The following is an 18,511-nucleotide window of genomic DNA, read 5'->3' as shown; positions in this document are numbered from 1 at the left end:
TTTTGAAGGAATTTTTTAAATTATAAATTCAAATTTTCTTAATACACACAGAGCTGTTCAGTGTGTCTGCATTCTTGAGTGAGCTGTGGCAGGTTTGAATTTGTAATTTTACCAAGTTGTTGAATTTTTTGGAGTGAAAGGTTTTTTTAAAATTATTACTAACTATTCTTTGAATTTCAGTAGACTTTGAACACATCATTTCTGACAGTAGCCATTTGAATCTTTCTTCTCAGTCTTTTCCCATGTGACCAGGATGGACGTTTCTCAACTTTACTGATCTTCTAAGCTTTTGCTTCATTCGTTTTCTTGGTTAGCCTCCTGTTTTCTAATTAATTTTCAGTCTGCTCTTTATTGGAGGGCTCATTGAGAACCGCTGCTATAGGGAGTCAGTGCTGAAGTTGGCCCCCTAAGCGCTACTATACTGTCATGCCATAGCATAGAGTTGTGACATGTCAGGTGAGTTTTAGTTTTATTATGTTTTGAATTTTGAAATTTTTCTTTTCATTCTTTTAGATAAAGGTGTTTGTTTAATTTCTGAATCCTTATTTTCCAGATGTTTTGAATTTTAATTTAATTCTGTTGTAATAAAAAATATTTTATATGATTAAGTTCTTTAAAGTTTATTGAGATTTGCTTTATTGCCTAGAATATAGTTTGTCATTGTAAATGTTTATGTGCACATAAAAAGGATGATTTTCCTGCTGCTGTTCTGTGAGGTGTTCTGTGTCAGATCAAATCAGCTGATAGTATTATTAAAATCTCTAATTGATTTCTGTCTGCTTCCTCTACTAACTATTGCAGTAAGGCTCAGAGTATAGCTCAGAGATGAAGTGTGCACTTATACATGGGACTCTGAGTTTAGTCCTTAGTACCATAATACCTAAGCAATCAGGTAGGTAAATATAAAAATAATATAAGGATGTTAAAAAACTTTTTGTAATTGTGGGGTTAGCTTTTTCTCATTTATCAGTTTTTGCTTTGTATAATTTGAGTCTGGTTATGAGGCAGAAACACATTTGAATTGTGGTATGTTCTTAATGAACATACGTTTCCTCATGAAAGAACTTCCTCTTTGAGCTCTGCTTCATTCACTGTTACAGTGACCACTGTTGTCTGTCATTGAACTGATGCTAGCACAGTGCCTTTCTTCATTCTGTTATATTGAGTCTCTGTACCTTCATATTTAAAGTATTTTTCTTGTAGACAGTATAGTTAGGTTTGGCTTTGTATCCTATCAAATAATCTCTGTCTTTTATGGTGTAGATCATTTATTTACGTGTAAGAAGCTTAGGTAATTTGTATATGAATAAGTCTGTTACCTTGATAATATTTTCTATTCTTTTTTTTTCCTTCCATCTTCTCATTGTTTTTTCTTGTCATCTTTTGGATTAGCTGGTATGTGTATGTTTGCCACAACTAATTGTGTATGTGCTTGCACACATGGATATGTAGAAGCAAGAGATTGATGTTCACTATTTATTCTATCATCCTCTTCCTTGTTTTTTGAAAAAGGATCTCTTTACCGAACCTGATCATCCAGAGAACTTTGAGATCTACCCCACTCCCAACCCTTGTGGTTGCAGACACACTGCTGTGCTTGCCTTTTACATGTGTGCTGGGGATCTAAATTTAGGATCACATACTATACAGCAAAATATGTTTATCCACTGAGCTATTGTTCTAGCCAAAATTAATTGTGTGTGTATGTGTATGTCTGGGGGTGGGGAGTTGTTTTACTTTAGTTTAGTAGCATTTTAACTAAAAGTCTTTGTTGTATGAATAGCTGCTTTAGCATTTACAGTATACTATCTATAAGTTGCTGTCCAGCAATTTGCCACTGCTTATGTAGTATAAAAGTCTTGCAACAGTGTTCTGTCACTTCTTTCATCCCAATTTTGTTCTGCTGTGCTCATATGTATGTTATAAACTGTGTGTCATATTGTTAGAATTATTATTCACACTAATCTTTTAAGAAGATTAAAACAGTAAGAAAAATATTTTTCCAATGCAGTTATTCTTTTCAGAGTCTCTCATTCCTTGCATAGATCCACATTGTTACTTGCCTTTTTTTTCCTACAATAATTACTTTCTTTTGCCTTTTAAATAGATATACTCATAATAAATTTGCCGTTTTGTCTTAAAATGTCAGTATTCACTCTCATTCTGTTTTTGAAAGATAGTTTTGTTCTAGACCGAATGGGAACCTATTTATTATTACATTTTACTTTAAAGTGTATGGGCAACTTATTGTGTATATTACATTTGTGGCTTTGTAATTTTCATCAAATTTGAGAGAAGGCTAGACATTTTTCTTCCATATTTTCTCTTTTCATTTTCCTTTATGGATTCCATCCAAGAGGTCATATTTGGATTTGATCCATACCATATTCAAGCTCTGTTTATATTGCTTCTTATAGGCTTTTGGTAGAGCTTTTGGACAGGAGAATAACTGCAGTCCTGCCACTGCCCTAGCCAGAGGCAGGTACTGGGAATGAGCTACTTTCTTTGTCACATATATCAGTTCACAAGGTACACATTCTTTTAGATGCAACCTGGAGCAGAGCTTGAACTTGCTTGTCCTTGTTCTTTATCTTACACATGCTGCTCTGTCTTTAGAGTGTTTTCCTGATCTAAAATTATTTAATCAAATAGGGGAGAATGTAATTTGTCTTCTATGACATTTAGATTTTGAAGGCTGATTCAGCATACATCCTTTTTAGCTTATAAAGAAAAAAAATGGTTGTATGTGATGACAGTGTGTGTTTGTGTTTACTTAAAATCTAATCAGTTTAGAAATGAAGGAAATATTCAGTAGAACACTTAACAGTCTCCCCCCCCTCTCTCTCTGCCCCCCACCAGCTAAAATGATGTCTTGTAAAAACACTTCCTCAATTAATTATCCTGCCTATCCCTTATTCAAACTGAACATTTAGCCTTTGTTTGTCTTTAGCCATAGTTGTGATTGGACAGTCTATTAAATTACTAGGTCACATTTAGGAAATTTGCTTTCTTATGGTTCAAAATGATTAAAACTTAGCAGTGAGAATAATAGAGGGTTCTGCCACCCCCATATGTGATCCTTCTATTAATAAGCACTCCTTTTTCTACTTCAGAAATCAGCCAGAAATTCTGGTATTCCTATTCCAGTAGTAGAATCTCTTGGTTCTATTTGAAGAAAATGATTATGTTCTAAGAATATAACTGCCCCCTCCCTTTCTAGAAGGAACATGAGAGTGGAAAATTTTTTTCTTCATAAGCCTTATGAAAAACACATGACTGATAATGGCTAACAGACTGCCTTTATTTCTCTAGGAGTAACTAAATCTGCTTTATCTTCTGTACCTGTAATCTCTGTTATAACAGGATGGTGATTGATTTCTATAGTAAAACAAACCACAAAAATAACAAAAGCAATATAGTTAATAAACTAACAGAAAAGATGACCTTGAGTCACTACAGGATTTAAATCAGCTTTTGGAATTGTAAGATTACATTTTAACTATTGTGGTTTTGGTAAAACGAAAGTACTAGAGTATAAAGAGGACATTAAGATGAAGGCAGGCTAGCTTACAGTGTTACTACTATGTTGGCTAGTATTGTATAACTAACAGAAGTTTGAACTTTTCTCTCTTCATCTGTTATAGCTGAACAATTCTCATTTAAAAGGTGCATTGTAGCAGCTATGATAACCCTTCTGTTTATTATACTTGATTTATTCCTAACATCAACTGTAGAAAGTAAATAGAATCTTAGAACTTACATCTTAAGATAGGAGATCTGTTTCCAGATATTAAGTAACTCAAAGTACTATGTAACTATTAAAAGAGAGTCTGAGCCTGACTCTATTTCTGTGAAGCCATAAAGTACCTTCTATTTCTAAAATATGCTATAAAATACTTTTTAAACTCTAAACTGTCACATACACTTACTAACATGGTACATTTCCAGATTGTCTTGACTCTGGTTCTGGTTATTACCATTGTTTTTTCTATACCTACCTGGATTGTAATCTCATTGTTAATTTTTTATTGTTTGTTTCCATTTTCATTATTAAAATTTTACATATTTTTAGGAACTTGTGACAAACTCTAATCTAAATTTTTTAATTACATTCATCTACCCATTTATTATTTTTGTGGGGCTCACATGTGGAGGTGAGAGAACAGCTTTGCAGAACATGGTTCTCTCTTTCCACCATGTCGTTTCTAGGATCAATCTCAGGTTGTCAGGCTTGGCAGCCAGTGAATGCTCTTATCCAGTAAACCGAAGTCAGCCCTCTAACTTTAATCAATTGGCTTTGTCTTTATCTTTTGAGATTCTAAAATATTTGTTGTCTTACCACTCAGTTAGTAATTATATATTTGTGATGTATATATTTTACATTTAGAAGTGAATTATTTATATTTCTCAGTGTATGTATTATTAATGTATTATTGCTACGTGGATGAGCTCAAGAGAGCTGCTTTTTATTGGTATTTAAACTGATAAAACAAGTGTTAATACTAGATTTGGCACTCTATTGTCATTTAACACATCATTGTCTCTAGTGTGCATATTTAATAATGCTGGAAGTGAATTCTGTTACTAGACTGTTTTAGCTACAGGACAGTGTTCTCAGTTACCTCTCACAGTAGAATTTAGTCTATGTTACATTTTCTGAATTTTTTTAATTCTCATTTTTTACAATCAGAAAGTAAAATAAAAGTTGAAATCGACATAGTAATAATAATAAGTTTATAAAAATTCTCTAAGTGTTTGCTTGGGGGCTTGTTTTGCCCAAACCTCAATTTATTTTATTTTTATCTATATATCTATCTATTTATTTATCTATTTATTTATTTAGTGTTTTAGAATTTGATGCTCTCTCCATCGAAGATCCTGTTACAAGTAAATTTAAAAAGCCTGTATAACTCCTGTTACTAAGCTTACTTGTATCTTAGAAGTCAGTTAATGCCATATATAATAATGAATGCCTGTAGTACCAGTACTGGGTGGTAAGAGAGGCTGGCTCTCTGTAGCAAGAGTACATCTCTATAAAACAAGACAAAACAGTCAGTTAACCTTTTGGGGCTTTAATTTTTTTCATCTATAAAACATTAAATATGTTTTAAGCATATGCTCCAGTATTTGTCAAATGTAAAGGTTCAAGGTAAATCAGATTACAGAATCAAAAAGTAACATTTACTTTTTGTATTTTAAAATATCAGTTGTATATTAAAGCTTGTTTTTACTTAAAATACTTTGCTATCCTTGTTTTTATCCTGCTTTTATGACTAATTTTCTTTTCTAACCTATCAGCACTGCCTCACGTGTTGCTAAGGGAGGAGTTGACCACACCAAAATGAGTCTACATGGTGCTAGTGGGGGACATGAGAGATCAAGAGATAGACGAAGGTCAAGTGACAGATCACGAGATTCATCTCATGAGAGAGCAGAGTCTCAGCTCACTCCTTGTATTCGAAATGTGACTTCACCAACAAGGCAGCATCATATTGGTATGTAAGATCCTCCCACCCCACCAGTCCTGTCAGCAGTCAGCAGCCTTTTTACAATTGTGATGATGCTCAGTTGTGCATAACACTTGAGTAAGGTTCACTTCGTTGTTGTAATTCAGTTATTTGTATTTTAGCTAATCTTGATACTTAAAAAGACAGCTTTTTAAATCAAGCATAGAGGTATATTTTAAGTTTAGGAGCAATCTTACAAAAGAAGTAACATGAAAAGCTTTTGAAGCTGTTTAAAAGCTGTTTAAGCTGTTTTGAAGTTTTTTAAGAGAAAAACTTAAAGTTAATTTTTATCTAATAACAGTGGCTTATTATAAAATAGTAGTAAGGTAAATTATTGCTAGGGTTCTCTGGTTAATCATGCTAACAAAGTAAAAGATAACCATTATGGGATTATTTGTTCTGATTTTTGACAGATTTCTAAATTTAACAATAAAGATAGACAAAAGAGAAATATGTTTTACTTTGATAGCAGCTTGGGTCTTCTCCTTCCTTCTTACTCATACATGAGCACTATTAGTCCAGGACAACACACTGTATCACTATGAAGTACATGCAAGTGCCTAAGCAGTATGAACCTTCCTCATAGGAAAGGTATAAGTAGCTAACTTTGATTTAGGGTTGGTTTATAGCTTCTTCTGTGATAATCTGTGCTTAGCGTGCATGTTTGCCCTGGGTTCAGACTCTACCACCTGTGTATGTGAGAACATATTTAGACTGCAGGTATATATAGTTTGCTGGTAGAGTACTAGTTAAGTATGTGCAAGGCCCTTTCAATCCCAGCAGACCCCACTCTCAAATTGACTTAACTATACTTGATAGTATCAGATAATTTTAGGTAAGTCAGAATCATTTAAGTTAGGCCTTATTAGGCAGAGAAGTTGACAATATCTAACTAGGTCATTCATATGAAAAAATGGACAGAAGTAACAAAAAGAGTTAATAGTCTATTCCATGATTAATTGAGTCTCTGAGAAACGAGAACAGAATACAGTTATTTTATCACCCCAGTAAATTTTACTTTCAGGATCCTACCAGCCTTGTGGAAACAGGAATTAAAGGAGGAGGGTGTCAGAACAGCTCTGGAGCTATAGCAGGCCTAATTATACAATCAGCATGCTGTACAGAGTGTTCTATGTAGCCTGAGTCATAAAGAAATTTGGCAAAAACTGATGAGACAGAAGTACATTTTTAGGTCACCTTTAAATTTTAGCAATCTAGCCTTTAAATAAAACTTACCATACAATCTTTATTTCCCTTTTATAGGGTATTAGAACATCTAAAGAAAACTTTAACAATATTTTCTATCAATAAAAATAATAGATAATAATTATATGGCTAATAAAAGTGAGGCTAGGAAGAAAATGTATCAGCTGAGCAGAGTGGTACAGTCTTGTAAACCTAGTACTAAGGAGGTCAGCAGCAGCTACATAGTGAAGTCAAGGCCAACCTGGTCTCCATGAGACCTGGCCTAAAACAAACAGGAAAAAAAGCAGTATACCATTTGTTGCTTAATTCTATGGTAATCGTTAAAGTTTTATGGTTTTGTTTGTTTGTTTACTTCTTATTGTCCCTTCCAAATTTTTTCTTTTCAGATCTTCTTATGAGAAAATTCTTTTTATGAGAAAAATTACTGGTTTCAGTGTGATGTTATTAATACAACATGTTTCTACAGTTGTACTTCATGTTCTGTATAATGGTAACTTTTTTTTTAAATAATTAGGACTGTTTTAAATTGTTGTTCTCAAGGCTGAAGAGGGGGAGCATGTGTAACCTTAGTACCTGGAAGTGGAGAATCATGAGTTTGAGACCAGCCTGGGCTGTGTAGCAATACCCTGTCTCAACAACAAAAGCCAAAAGAAACCAATACTAACTCTGTCAAATTTAATAGTCTAGTTAAACTTTCACTAATTTTTCACATCTATCTATTTGACTTATAAGAAAGAATATTTTGATTTTTGCATATTTTTCAGTGGAATGATAATGAAACATTTACCTTACCTTTGATATTTGGCTGGGTCAACATTAATTAGCTTAAATATTTTAAAAACATTTTTGTGGTTTGGGTTTTATTCTTGTATTTGTTGAAAAGAGTATTTGAAATAGAAAAACAAATTTTGCAATTTAAATGAACTTTTCTATATCAGACATTTCAGAAGATTCAGTTCTCAAATTTTTTTTCTACACAGGGTTTCTCTGTGTAGCTCTGGCTGTCCTGGAACTTGTTCTGTAGACCAGGCCAGTCTGGAACTCATGGGGATCCTGCCTCTGCCTCCCTAGTGCTGGCACTAAATGTGTGCGACACCATCTCCCAGCTCAAATCTTTTTAAAGAAAATTTGTATGACCTTAATATTTTTATTTCAGAACGAGAAAAAGACCATAGTTCTTCTCGTCCAAGCAGTCCTCGTCCTCAAAGAGCATCCCCAAATGGCTCCATGAGCAGTGCTGGGAACAGTAGCAGGAACAGCAGTCAGTCGAGCTCAGATGGTAGCTGTAAGACATCTGGTGAGATGGTGTTTGTGTATGAGAATGCAAAAGAAGGAGCTCGGAATGTGAGGACATCTGAGCGAGTGACCCTGATAGTGGATAACACCAGATTTGTTGTGGACCCATCCATTTTTACTGCACAGCCAAATACAATGTTGGGCAGGTTTGTTTCATTGCTGTTGTTCATTATATTACTAATTTTAAAGCACTTTTCACAGTCATTTTTTTTGTGTGGTTATTAAGTTTTATAGTAAAATTTCTGCTGTAGAGAGGGATGTAGCATTCCTCTTTTGTAGATAAAAGAACTGGATTTTGGAAGTTGAATTATTTGTCTAAGTTAATACAAATAGAATGTAGGTAGATCAAAGCTTAAATTTGGTTTTATTTTGAGTGATCTTTTGCAGTACCTGTAGCAATAGCAAATAGCAATAGCAAATTTGTCATTAAAATCAGAACACTAAAAGATCTCTACAGATTGATCTAACCAGATGAATCTTCTCATTGATATATTCTCCAAATGAATTTCTAAAGCCAGTCACCAGATATAGAAGGATACATATCAGCTTTGTTTAAAGGAAACTGTTTGATTAGCTGTGAAGTCAATTTGAATTGTCATTTTGATGTACATTTTAATTGTCCACTTGTAAATATTTACGGTGGGGAGTAAGGGTAATTGTCACTTAGAAAATATGTAATTGGTAGTTTTCTTGAGTAGTTAAAGTTTGCAGTAATGAGAACCACAATTTCAGGATTTTAGGCAATGGAATTGTTTTCACCGTGCCTAAAATAAGGGTCAAATACTTCAGTGTAAGATCGGTATTTTTGTCTATAACTAAAATGGAAGATACAAATGAAATAGATGTTTACATGAGGCAGAAACTTGATGTTCCTATATTCCGTTTTTGTGATGTGTGTAGGGGCTCTAGGGAGGGAAGGGGGATAAAGGGAAAGAGAGAAGGACTCAGTACAGAATCAATGCTAGTGTTGTGATGTATACAGTTTGAGTAACTAAATAATTTTTCTAAATGACAATGGACTTGAATATCCATTTCCATGAGTATGTATTTTTTACTATCATGAGATGATTAGTAAAAGCTATTGACTTGACTTTGTTCTACTTTATTTTTACATAAAAATTGGAAAAAAAGTAGGTATTTGAAATTTTGCTTCAGCTATTTTAAATTGGTGTTCACATTGATCTAAAAAGAATAGCATTCCTTTTGTAAAAAGTTCAACCATTTGAGGAAATTGCATGACATTTGATTCTTGATGCTATTCAGTCAGTGGAGCGTCTGTTCAGGCAGTGACTAAAGCGTGTCTTTGGGGAGGAAAATTAATATTCATAGGAACTGGAAAGCACTTGGCATTCTTTTTGAAAATTTTAAAATAAAAAAGCTTTGTTTTTCATGGATTTCTGTGTTATAATAAAAAATAACCCGCTTAAACTACTGGGTAAAATACTTGAAATAATTGTATTTACTCTGAAAATAGTGGCATTATTGAATTCAGAGGCTCAGATTTTTTAATTAATGATTTTAAGATATATCTTAGTACTGCTTGAAACTTTTCATTGCGAAGAACATTTTTTAAAAATTGTTTTATTTTCTCCTTAGTTACCAGTAGGACCAGTAATGTCTTGAGAAACATAAAATTTCTGCTTTTTACTTTTTCTTATATTAAAATGCAGGTTGAAGGCTTTTTTTTCCTTTTAACTCACTTGATTAAAATTTTCTGGGTGATGCTTGTTTGTATTTTTTGAGACAGGGTTTCTCTGTGCAGCTTTAGCTGTCCTGGAACTTTCTCTGTAGACCAAGTTACACTCAAACGGAGATATTCACCTGCCTCTGTCTCCTAAGTGCTAAGACTAAAGGCATGTGCCAGCATGCCTAGCCATTTCCCATACTTTCATTCTTCATACTCTGTTACTGGTTTGCTTGGTTGGTTTTCTCTCTCTCTCTCTCTCTCTTTCTTTCTTTCTTTCTTTCTTTCTTTCTTTCTTTCTTTCTTTCTTTTTGTGGGGCAAGGGGGAGACAGAATCTCACTGTGGAGCTCTGGCTGTTCTGGAACTCACTATGTAGAGCAGGTTGGCCTTGAACTCAGATGCAAATGCTCAGATTAAAGGCATGCACCACATTGCCAAGTTCATCTTCTGTTCTTATTTTGGCACTTAATAGCTTATTTTTCTATTCTAGGATGCAAGTCTAAGAATTTTGAGTAGGATTCCTTATATTTAGAATTTGTGAAATGTTAAATAGCCTAACTTGCTTATATCATCGTACTTTTCTCCAGTTCAGCTTACTGTATATTCTGTTAATATACTACAACTTTATGATGAACAGTAGTTTCATGAGAAGGGCACAGACTAAACACCCATCCCAAATCATCCTTTCTCTAGAATGATTGTTTTGCTTACTTTCTATTACTATTTGGGGGTAGGGGTTGATATGGTTCTTACTGTATAGTTTCAGGGTGCCCTAGAATTTCCTGTGTAGCCCATGCTGGCTTTGAATCTGTGGCAGTGTTCCTACCTCAGTCTTCTGAGTGACAAAGTTATGGGTGTGAACTGCTGTACCTAGATCAGATGATAGTATTTTTTTGTGTGCTAGTAGTAGAACCCAGGTCCTCATGTAGGTAAGGTAAGTGCCTTACTACTGAGTGACATCTTTACCTGTTGGTTTTATTATTGCTTAAAGGTAATCCATACTATTGTTCCTATCAGACCTTTTATGCTCTTTTTATAATATTTGCCAAATTTCTTATAATTATTAAAATAATGAAATAATACAATGCTTAAGTAATATTTTTATGTCTGTATATGAAACTGATACTCCTTTTTAAAAGCATCTTAATTAATATCACAGGATGTTTGGATCTGGCCGGGAACATAATTTCACACGTCCTAATGAGAAGGGAGAATATGAGGTGGCAGAGGGAATTGGTTCTACTGTGTTTCGAGCTATTTTGGTGAGTGTGTTTCTTGTTTGTGTTAATAACTTAGGCATAAGATCCATCCTTAGTGTTTAGCTCTCTACTTGGATATATGTTACTATTTTGTTTTAAATGTTCTTTAATTCATATTTGTGTTTATGGCCTCAGGAAGATAGGATATAAAGTTTCATCTCTTAGCCATGAATGCAGTTCTTTTAGGTGTTATAGTCTAACATTTCTAAAGTCATATTATTTCTCTTAATTCTCTTATAGTTAGACAGATGTAATATCTTGAACCATAATTTATTGCCCTGAACTAGCTAGCACTATGGAAATCTATGAACATCTAAACATTGTCTTAACTGATCTTTGTTGTTGTTGCTGTTCTTATTAGCTCTTTTTTTTTTTTGATGTTTCTTCTTTGAAGTCTTACTTAACCTTTTATTTTAAGGAATTTTTATACAAATATTACAGAGTATATTATTTGTAATTTTATTTCAGTGAAATGAACTGTGTGTCTGCGCCTGAATTATCTTTATAATTAAAAATTTAAAGATTGTTAGGTAGACTGAGGCCTCATCTAACATTACTGTTCCATAATTTAAAAATATCAGGACACTAGTAGTTTTGCAAGTGCTACTAACCCAGCCTTGATAATGGGTTTGGACTACCTTGTGCTTAGGTACTTAATACATTTTTTTTCCTTCCAGGATTACTACAAGACAGGAATCATCCGCTGTCCTGATGGCATATCTATTCCTGAACTGAGAGAAGCATGCGATTACCTGTGTATCTCTTTTGAGTACAGTACAATTAAGTGTAGAGATCTCAGTAAGTGTGAGGTTTGTGTGTAGTAGTGTTGGAAAGCGTAGACTTCACGTGTTGTTTACGTAGACTTCAAATGTTTGTTGAGTTCAATTATGAAGTGTCTTGGTATTATAAGAAGTATTTTTTGAATTCTGAAGAATTCTAGATAGCTCTGTTATTTTCTAAACTTTTTTCAACTTTAATAATTCTCTTAATGAACTCTTAGAGATTTTCTCTTTGGCTGTTTCGTGGATCATTTGTTATTAATATGTCCTAGCTTGAGAACCCTGACCCTTTTCCTAAAGTGTGACTTATTTTTATTTTTTATATCATATCATCTAAAATTTTTATCTTTTTTATCTCTGTGTGAGATAGTATCTTGATCACTATGGAAGATACAAATAATTCTTACAAGGTATATGTGGTATTAGAAATCAAAGATTGCATCCTCTAGGGATGCAATTGGAATTGCACACAATTGGAATTTTTAGTTTCAGACACAGTTTACTGGTCAAATCCTCCCCTTCCCGCCTCTCCCCCGGCCCCTCCCCCGCCGTGTGTGTGTGTGTTTGTGTGTGTGTGTGTGTCTGTGTGTGTGTGTGTGTATTGAGGCAGGATCTTATGTAGCCCAGGGTAGCCTCAAACTCAATATATACCTGAAGATGGCCCTAAATCCTGGTTCTCCTGCCTTAATCCCCCAAGTGCTGGCATAGCCCACACCTCTGATCATGCCCCATTCTTTTATCATCACTGTTAAAGATCTTTTTTTGCTATAGAATTCAAGATAGGAATCTTTACATAAAATAGGTATAGTAGGGCTTTATAGACATTAATGTTTTTCTTTAAAATGGGTATCTTAACTGAATATTTATAATCTTTAGTTGGAAATAGTTATTTTGTAGAGTTGTTAGGAAGATTAAATAAATAGTACCTGATATACAGTATTACGTGAAGATTGTTTAAGAAAAAAGAGCAAAAGTAGGAAGTACAAAAACCCAGGAGAAGGAACATATGCCTGCTATCCCAGTACCAAAAAGAGGAGGCAGGAGGTTCAGAAGTTGAAAGTCATCTTCAGCTATGTTGTAGATTTGAGTTCACTGTAGACTTCCTGAGACACCCTATCTTCTCAAAATAAAAGGAAATAAATATAAAGAAAATGATTAAAAGATCTTTTGGGGGTTGGAGAGATAGCTCAGCAGTTAAGAACACTTGTTTCTCTTTCTGAGAACTCAGGTTCAGTTTCTAGCATGTACATGGTAGCTCACAGACATCTGTAATTCTAGTCCCAGAGGAACCAGCATCTTCTGGTCTCTGTGGGCATGATGCACGCACACACACAGTGCCACATATACATGCAAGCAAACACTTATACACAGAAAATAAATTTTTTTTAAACAAGTAATTTACTGAATTTGTACATTTGTGTTTAGCTACCTTCACAGAGCCCTGTTTGTATGCATCGTATGTACTCTTAGCAGAGTCTGTCTGTTTTTGTAGCATTGAACTGACTAGAATATTATGAACAATGCTAATTTATTGGTAACTCTGCCATTAGTTTTCACTGCTAAGTTTTCTGAGCACCTCTGTTAACACTTCCTCTGGCTCTTAAAATATCTTTGTTTACTTTTCTGCCTGTCATTCTCTCCCTTGCTCACTGGTCCTTTGCTTATCACATGGGGCTTCTCTTTACTATTGTCCATAGTTGTCTCTGACTGTGTATGAACTCTTTTAGGTAAAATGCAATAGCTGAGGGATAACCAACAAGGAATTCTAAAATTGATGCTTATTCTGATGTTCTGTTTATTTATTCTTTGCTTCCTCTTTTATCAGACATCCAAAAACATCAAGATATTTTTGTGGGTTTCATTTCAGGTGCCCTTATGCATGAGTTATCAAATGATGGTGCTCGTAGACAATTTGAATTTTATTTGGAAGAAATGATCCTCCCTCTTATGGTAGCAAGCGCCCAGAGTGGGGAACGAGAGTGCCATATCGTAGTGCTTACAGATGATGATGTAGTTGATTGGGATGAGGAGTATCCACCACAGATGGGAGAAGAATATTCACAGAGTAAGTATTTTGTCATGCTTCTTTTCTGGTTCATTTTATGGATGATCTCTATCCTTTAATAGTAATCAGAGGGTAGGTATGAGATTTCTTCTCATACCCCAGGGACCAAACTAGCTTTTGGTTAAATCCAGCCCATGCCTGTTTTATAAAGTTTTTGTATTGCCTTTGGCTGCTTTGGTGCTATCATGGCAGAACTGAGTAGATGCAACAGAGATTGCATGGCTCGCAAAGCCCAGAGTATTTACCGTTTGAGCCTGTGCAGAAAAAGTGTGCCCAGCCCTGCCTGTGCACAGAAATGGTTTTCAATTTTGTTGACTGAAGGTAACTTTAAATTCCAAGATTTTTTTTTTAAATCACTTGTGCCTCTGATAATAGTTCTTCCAAAGCTTTATTGACCCAAACTATAGTTCTCCAGTTGTTTCTGACCAGACTAGCCTATCTTGAGTAGCACTGAATTCTTTTTCACTTCCAAACTTTGTGGTTAGAATTTATTTTGTTTTGTTTTTGTTAGAAAGGATTTGTTATGCTGTTTTTATGAACCCAATACAAGCATTTTAAAGTGTCATAGGTGAGCTAACTGCTTTTTTTCCCCCCCTGATATCTAGCTTGTTAATCTGGTAAGGGTTAGTTAGACTCCATTGAGTTTAGGTAAAAGTTGTAGAAATACAGGAAGTATGAAAACTCTAATCTCCTATGTTTTCATTTTATGAGTCATTTTTCAAAAGCTAAACAAAGATTTCAAATGACCACTTTCTCGACAATTTTCAGAAGCTTTTTCTGACATGCTGTGGTAGCACTTTCTAGAAGAGACAGGTTTGCTCTTACATGATGGACTTAAATGAATGTTACGATTCTCTTTAAAAATACTTAATTCTTTAAGAACTTCATACAATGTATTCTGATCACATCCATGCCTAGTGTTGCGAGTCTTTTGTAAAGATATAATAGGTATCTTTGTCACTGTTTCCTCAGTCTTTGACTTTTTTCTTTTCTGACAATGATTTTTCTCGATTGTGTAGAATAAAAAGTTGAACAAAACAGGAAAAGCAAAAAGGTACCAAAACTCAGAATAAACATACTAAATTAGTTTTGGTTAAAAAGAGTTTATAATATATATAATTTATTTTTGTTTTTGGAGGCAGTTCTATTTCATTTGACATTCATCAGGTTAGTTCTCATCTACATTGACAATCAGTAGAATTTTGAACAGTCACGTAAGTTACAAATGTGTAGAGTTTGTTTGGTAAATCTCATCCTCAGTATTTTTTTTTGGACAAATGTACTCACATGCAATATAGAACATTCTTTATTCCTTTGGTCCAGATAGCTTTATTGAGCCTGATATCAATGCTTATTTTACATCTGGAGTCCCCATCTCCTTCATGGCAAATTTCCAGATTTTTTTTTTTTTTGAGTGCCCAAGGGGCATACTTCTTGAAGCCTACTCCATGGATGTGCTCATGAATGGTGACGGTGTATTCTCAGGTCACAACCTTGGTGATGGCAGAGTGGCCCTTCTTCTCATCATCTTTCTTTGCAAGAGCCATTCTTTTGGGCCCAAGTTGGAAAGGACAGGCACAGGAGATTGTGGGGCACTATCATTTATAGTTTAATTTTCAATAGGTTTAGCGCCAAGAGAGGAGTTGGTGTTATAGGACAGAAGTCACACGTTACTGTGGTGACTAAATTATAGTTAGACCAACTTTTCCTCTTCCACTGTTAACGTTTCATTTCTGTTGCTTGTTTGTTTGTTTGTTTGTTGGGGTTTTTTGGTGTTTGTTTTTGTGTGTGTCTTTCTTCTATCTTGAGCTTTACGACTTAAAGGGAACAACAGCTTTTTAAACTTAGTTTGTCTAAATGAGATTCATTTTGTTTCAAAGCTGTTCCAGCCTAAAGAAGATACAGTCAAGGAGGATACAATGATAGCTTTTTTGCCCAGACTGATTTCCTAAGTGTGATTCTATCCTTTCTGAATGTCCAAAAAAAAAACCAAAAATCAAAAAACCTTACAATATCAGTAGTCTCAAAGCTTTAGTAATAAACACAGATTGACCCCATGGGTAAAATTTGTATACATATTTTCCTTTATTTACTCTTAAACCAGCATGTTTGGTTTGTGAGTGTGTTTTTCTTTTTTTGACAAAACCTTGCAGTTCACCTTTTAAGGGCGATAACTCCACCAGAAAGAGAGGAGGCGAGGAAGGCCCGTCAGTCTAACTCCCTGAAGTTCCCAGCACGTTTGGAGGACTCAACATGTTGTCAGTGGACTGTCTGCCCTTTGCAAAGCCAGTTTGCTCTAAACAAACTAACCTAGGCAGAACATGCTCGAATCTGCCATTTTTAACATCAGTATTAATTGGGACTCTGCCTGAATGGAAACGTTTGTGGGGAGGGGCTTTGCCTTTGGGGAAATTAATAGTTGCTCAATCCATGAAACGTAAAATGTGTAGTGCTCTTTGACAAGGCAGCTTCCCCACTTCCAGAGTAGGCCATGTAGGTATCTTAGTAAAGTTCTTTACTCTGCCCGCTTGATAATAGTGTGTAATCAGTATCTTTTGGTTATCTTACTGAAAATTGGGACAGATCCCATTTCAATGAGTAGATCTGTGTCTTTGAAACAGAGATCCTTCCTGTAGATTGGGGTTACCTGACTGGTTATCAAGGCTTTTCTTGTTTCCACTTAAAGTAGACATTTGCTTCTACATTAACTGTACTGAATATTGTCCTGTCATGTTGGCTAGTTTTCCTTTGGCATTAGTGCATCCATTATTTGGGCTTTTAGGGATGTCAGGTCCGTTTCATGATCAAGGTAAATTGACGTTAATTTCTTAAGTACTTTGATGTTAATGTGAAATACTTTTGTCTTTTTTTATTCCAGTTATTTATAGCACAAAATTATATAGATTTTTCAAATACATTGAAAACAGAGATGTGGCCAAATCAGTTTTGAAGGAGAGAGGTCTTAAGAAGATTAGATTGGGAATAGAAGGTAAGATGTTTTCTATTCATTTTCTTTTTTTAAAAAGTTTCTTTAAATGGATCTGCTTATGTAGTTTAAATACTTTGTGGGGGGAATCCTTCTCAGACGATCACTAGATCATGATGGTGTAAACATGTAAAGTATAGAGACAGTCTTTCTTCTGAGAGGACACATGAAAGCCATTAGGAATTAGTATGTATCCTGTAAGATTCCCTATTGATAAAGAAATGTGATTTTTTTTTTCCTCTCATGGCCCTGACTCATTTTTAGCAAAGCCCATGTGGTATTTGTTGGCTCATGTGTATACATTCCCATAAAGTTGACAGGACTGTTTGCTTAGTGATAAGGCCTAATATGTTTTAAAAGTACCTTTTGAAAGTGCATGTAGAAGCAGTACTTGGCTCACTTTACGCTAATATTCAAGTTACACACAGTCGCACAGCTTGTTTCATCTCTTAAATGCACGCACCTTAGATAGTCTTGACAGATGTGTCTTTCACTTTAAAACACCTGGGAGGCAAAGGCAGGCTGATCTCTTTGAATTTGAGACCAGCCTGGTCTACATAGTGAGTCCCAAGACAGCTAGAGATACATAGTGAGAGTCTCTCTTAAAACAAAACACAACATAACCAAATTTCCTCCTGAATATTTGAATATTTGAATATTTACTGAATATTTGTAGTGGAATATAAAGTGTAAAGGCTTTGGAGCCAGATTACTTATGTATTAATTGTTGTTCATTGGCCACAGCACTTAAACCAGTTCTTTTTCTGGATTAGGAACATGAATAAGTACTTTAAATGGCTATTGTAAGGATGAGCTGAGTTAATGTAAGAAAAGCGTATGTGCCAAACAGTGTCAGCATATGTGTTTATGGTGATGATAGTGAATTGTGCTAGCTAGGAACCTGGTTGAGGTGCTAAAGGGTCACTGGGAATAGGTTGCTCAAACACATGAAAAGCATGTCCAAACCAGGACTTGTGTGAAGGACAGAAGAATTGAGACACACTAATGATTGCCTTTGTCATTTTGGACTCCATCCACTGAACATTACCGTGTTATGAAAACTAATGGATACTTCTTATTTGAATGAGTAACTCATTAGGGAATGAAAGTATGCCATTTTTAAATTTTTTGATTCTTTTTATCTTTTAAGTTTCCCTGGAAAGACATGACAAAAGCAGATGTCAGAATCTAAGCACTTCTGAAATCCTATATTAAGTGCTTTTTTGTTTTCCGTAAATGACAACAGTATTTAACAATATTTCTCCAGATACATTACAGGCTTAGGTAAATTAATCTTAACTTTGGCTAGAGAGTACTTATGTTCCTCTATATTTATTTCAATAATTGCTTCTAGATTTTGAAGCTTTTTTTTTTTTCCTTTTAACTGATTTGTAAACCCTCAGCTTTCCCATCAAGTCTGTAAGTTTTTTCCTCTTGGAAAAGTAAGAAGCTGAGCATTGCCAAGGACCAGCCCCGACTTGGAAATGGTTTTCTGAGAGAAGGGCTGTTTGAGAGTGGTGAAAAGAATGACTCAAAGTGAAAAATGATGGGATGCACGCTGACAGACTTGTAGTCTGTTTGAGATGGCTCCCTACAAGGCTCTCTTGGCTCTGTAGTCTGCTGAGATAGCTTTTTGCTAGTTTGCTAGTTCCCTGCTCGAGACCCCCCTCCCTCCTTCCCTCCCTCCCTCCCTCCCTCCCTCCCTCCCTCCCTCCCTCTCTCTCTCTC

General features: G+C 34.9%; 1 protein-coding gene across 4 annotated transcripts in view; it reads left to right on the top strand.

Moving 5' to 3' along the window:
• The window catches only part of Btbd10 (BTB domain containing 10), a 53,430-nt gene that overhangs the window by 28,032 nt on the left and 6,887 nt on the right, over positions 1–18,511 (top strand). For all 4 annotated transcript variants that reach the window (XM_028768044.1, XM_028768046.1, XM_028768045.1 and 1 more), the window contains 6 exons: positions 5,299–5,495; positions 7,870–8,155; positions 10,854–10,956; positions 11,631–11,751; positions 13,600–13,797; positions 16,676–16,786. In XM_028768044.1, coding sequence (XP_028623877.1) covers positions 5,299–5,495; positions 7,870–8,155; positions 10,854–10,956; positions 11,631–11,751; positions 13,600–13,797; positions 16,676–16,786 — 1,016 coding nt within the window. The remainder of the gene's footprint in view (positions 1–5,298; positions 5,496–7,869; positions 8,156–10,853; positions 10,957–11,630; positions 11,752–13,599; positions 13,798–16,675; positions 16,787–18,511) is intronic.

Source organism: Grammomys surdaster, unplaced genomic scaffold (assembly GCF_004785775.1).
Source record: "Grammomys surdaster isolate TR1022 unplaced genomic scaffold, NIH_TR_1.0 184, whole genome shotgun sequence".
NCBI classification, from domain to species: Eukaryota; Metazoa; Chordata; class Mammalia; order Rodentia; family Muridae; genus Grammomys; species Grammomys surdaster.
Note: the sequence above shows the minus strand (reverse complement) of the source record. Positions and strands in the feature narration are given on the sequence as shown.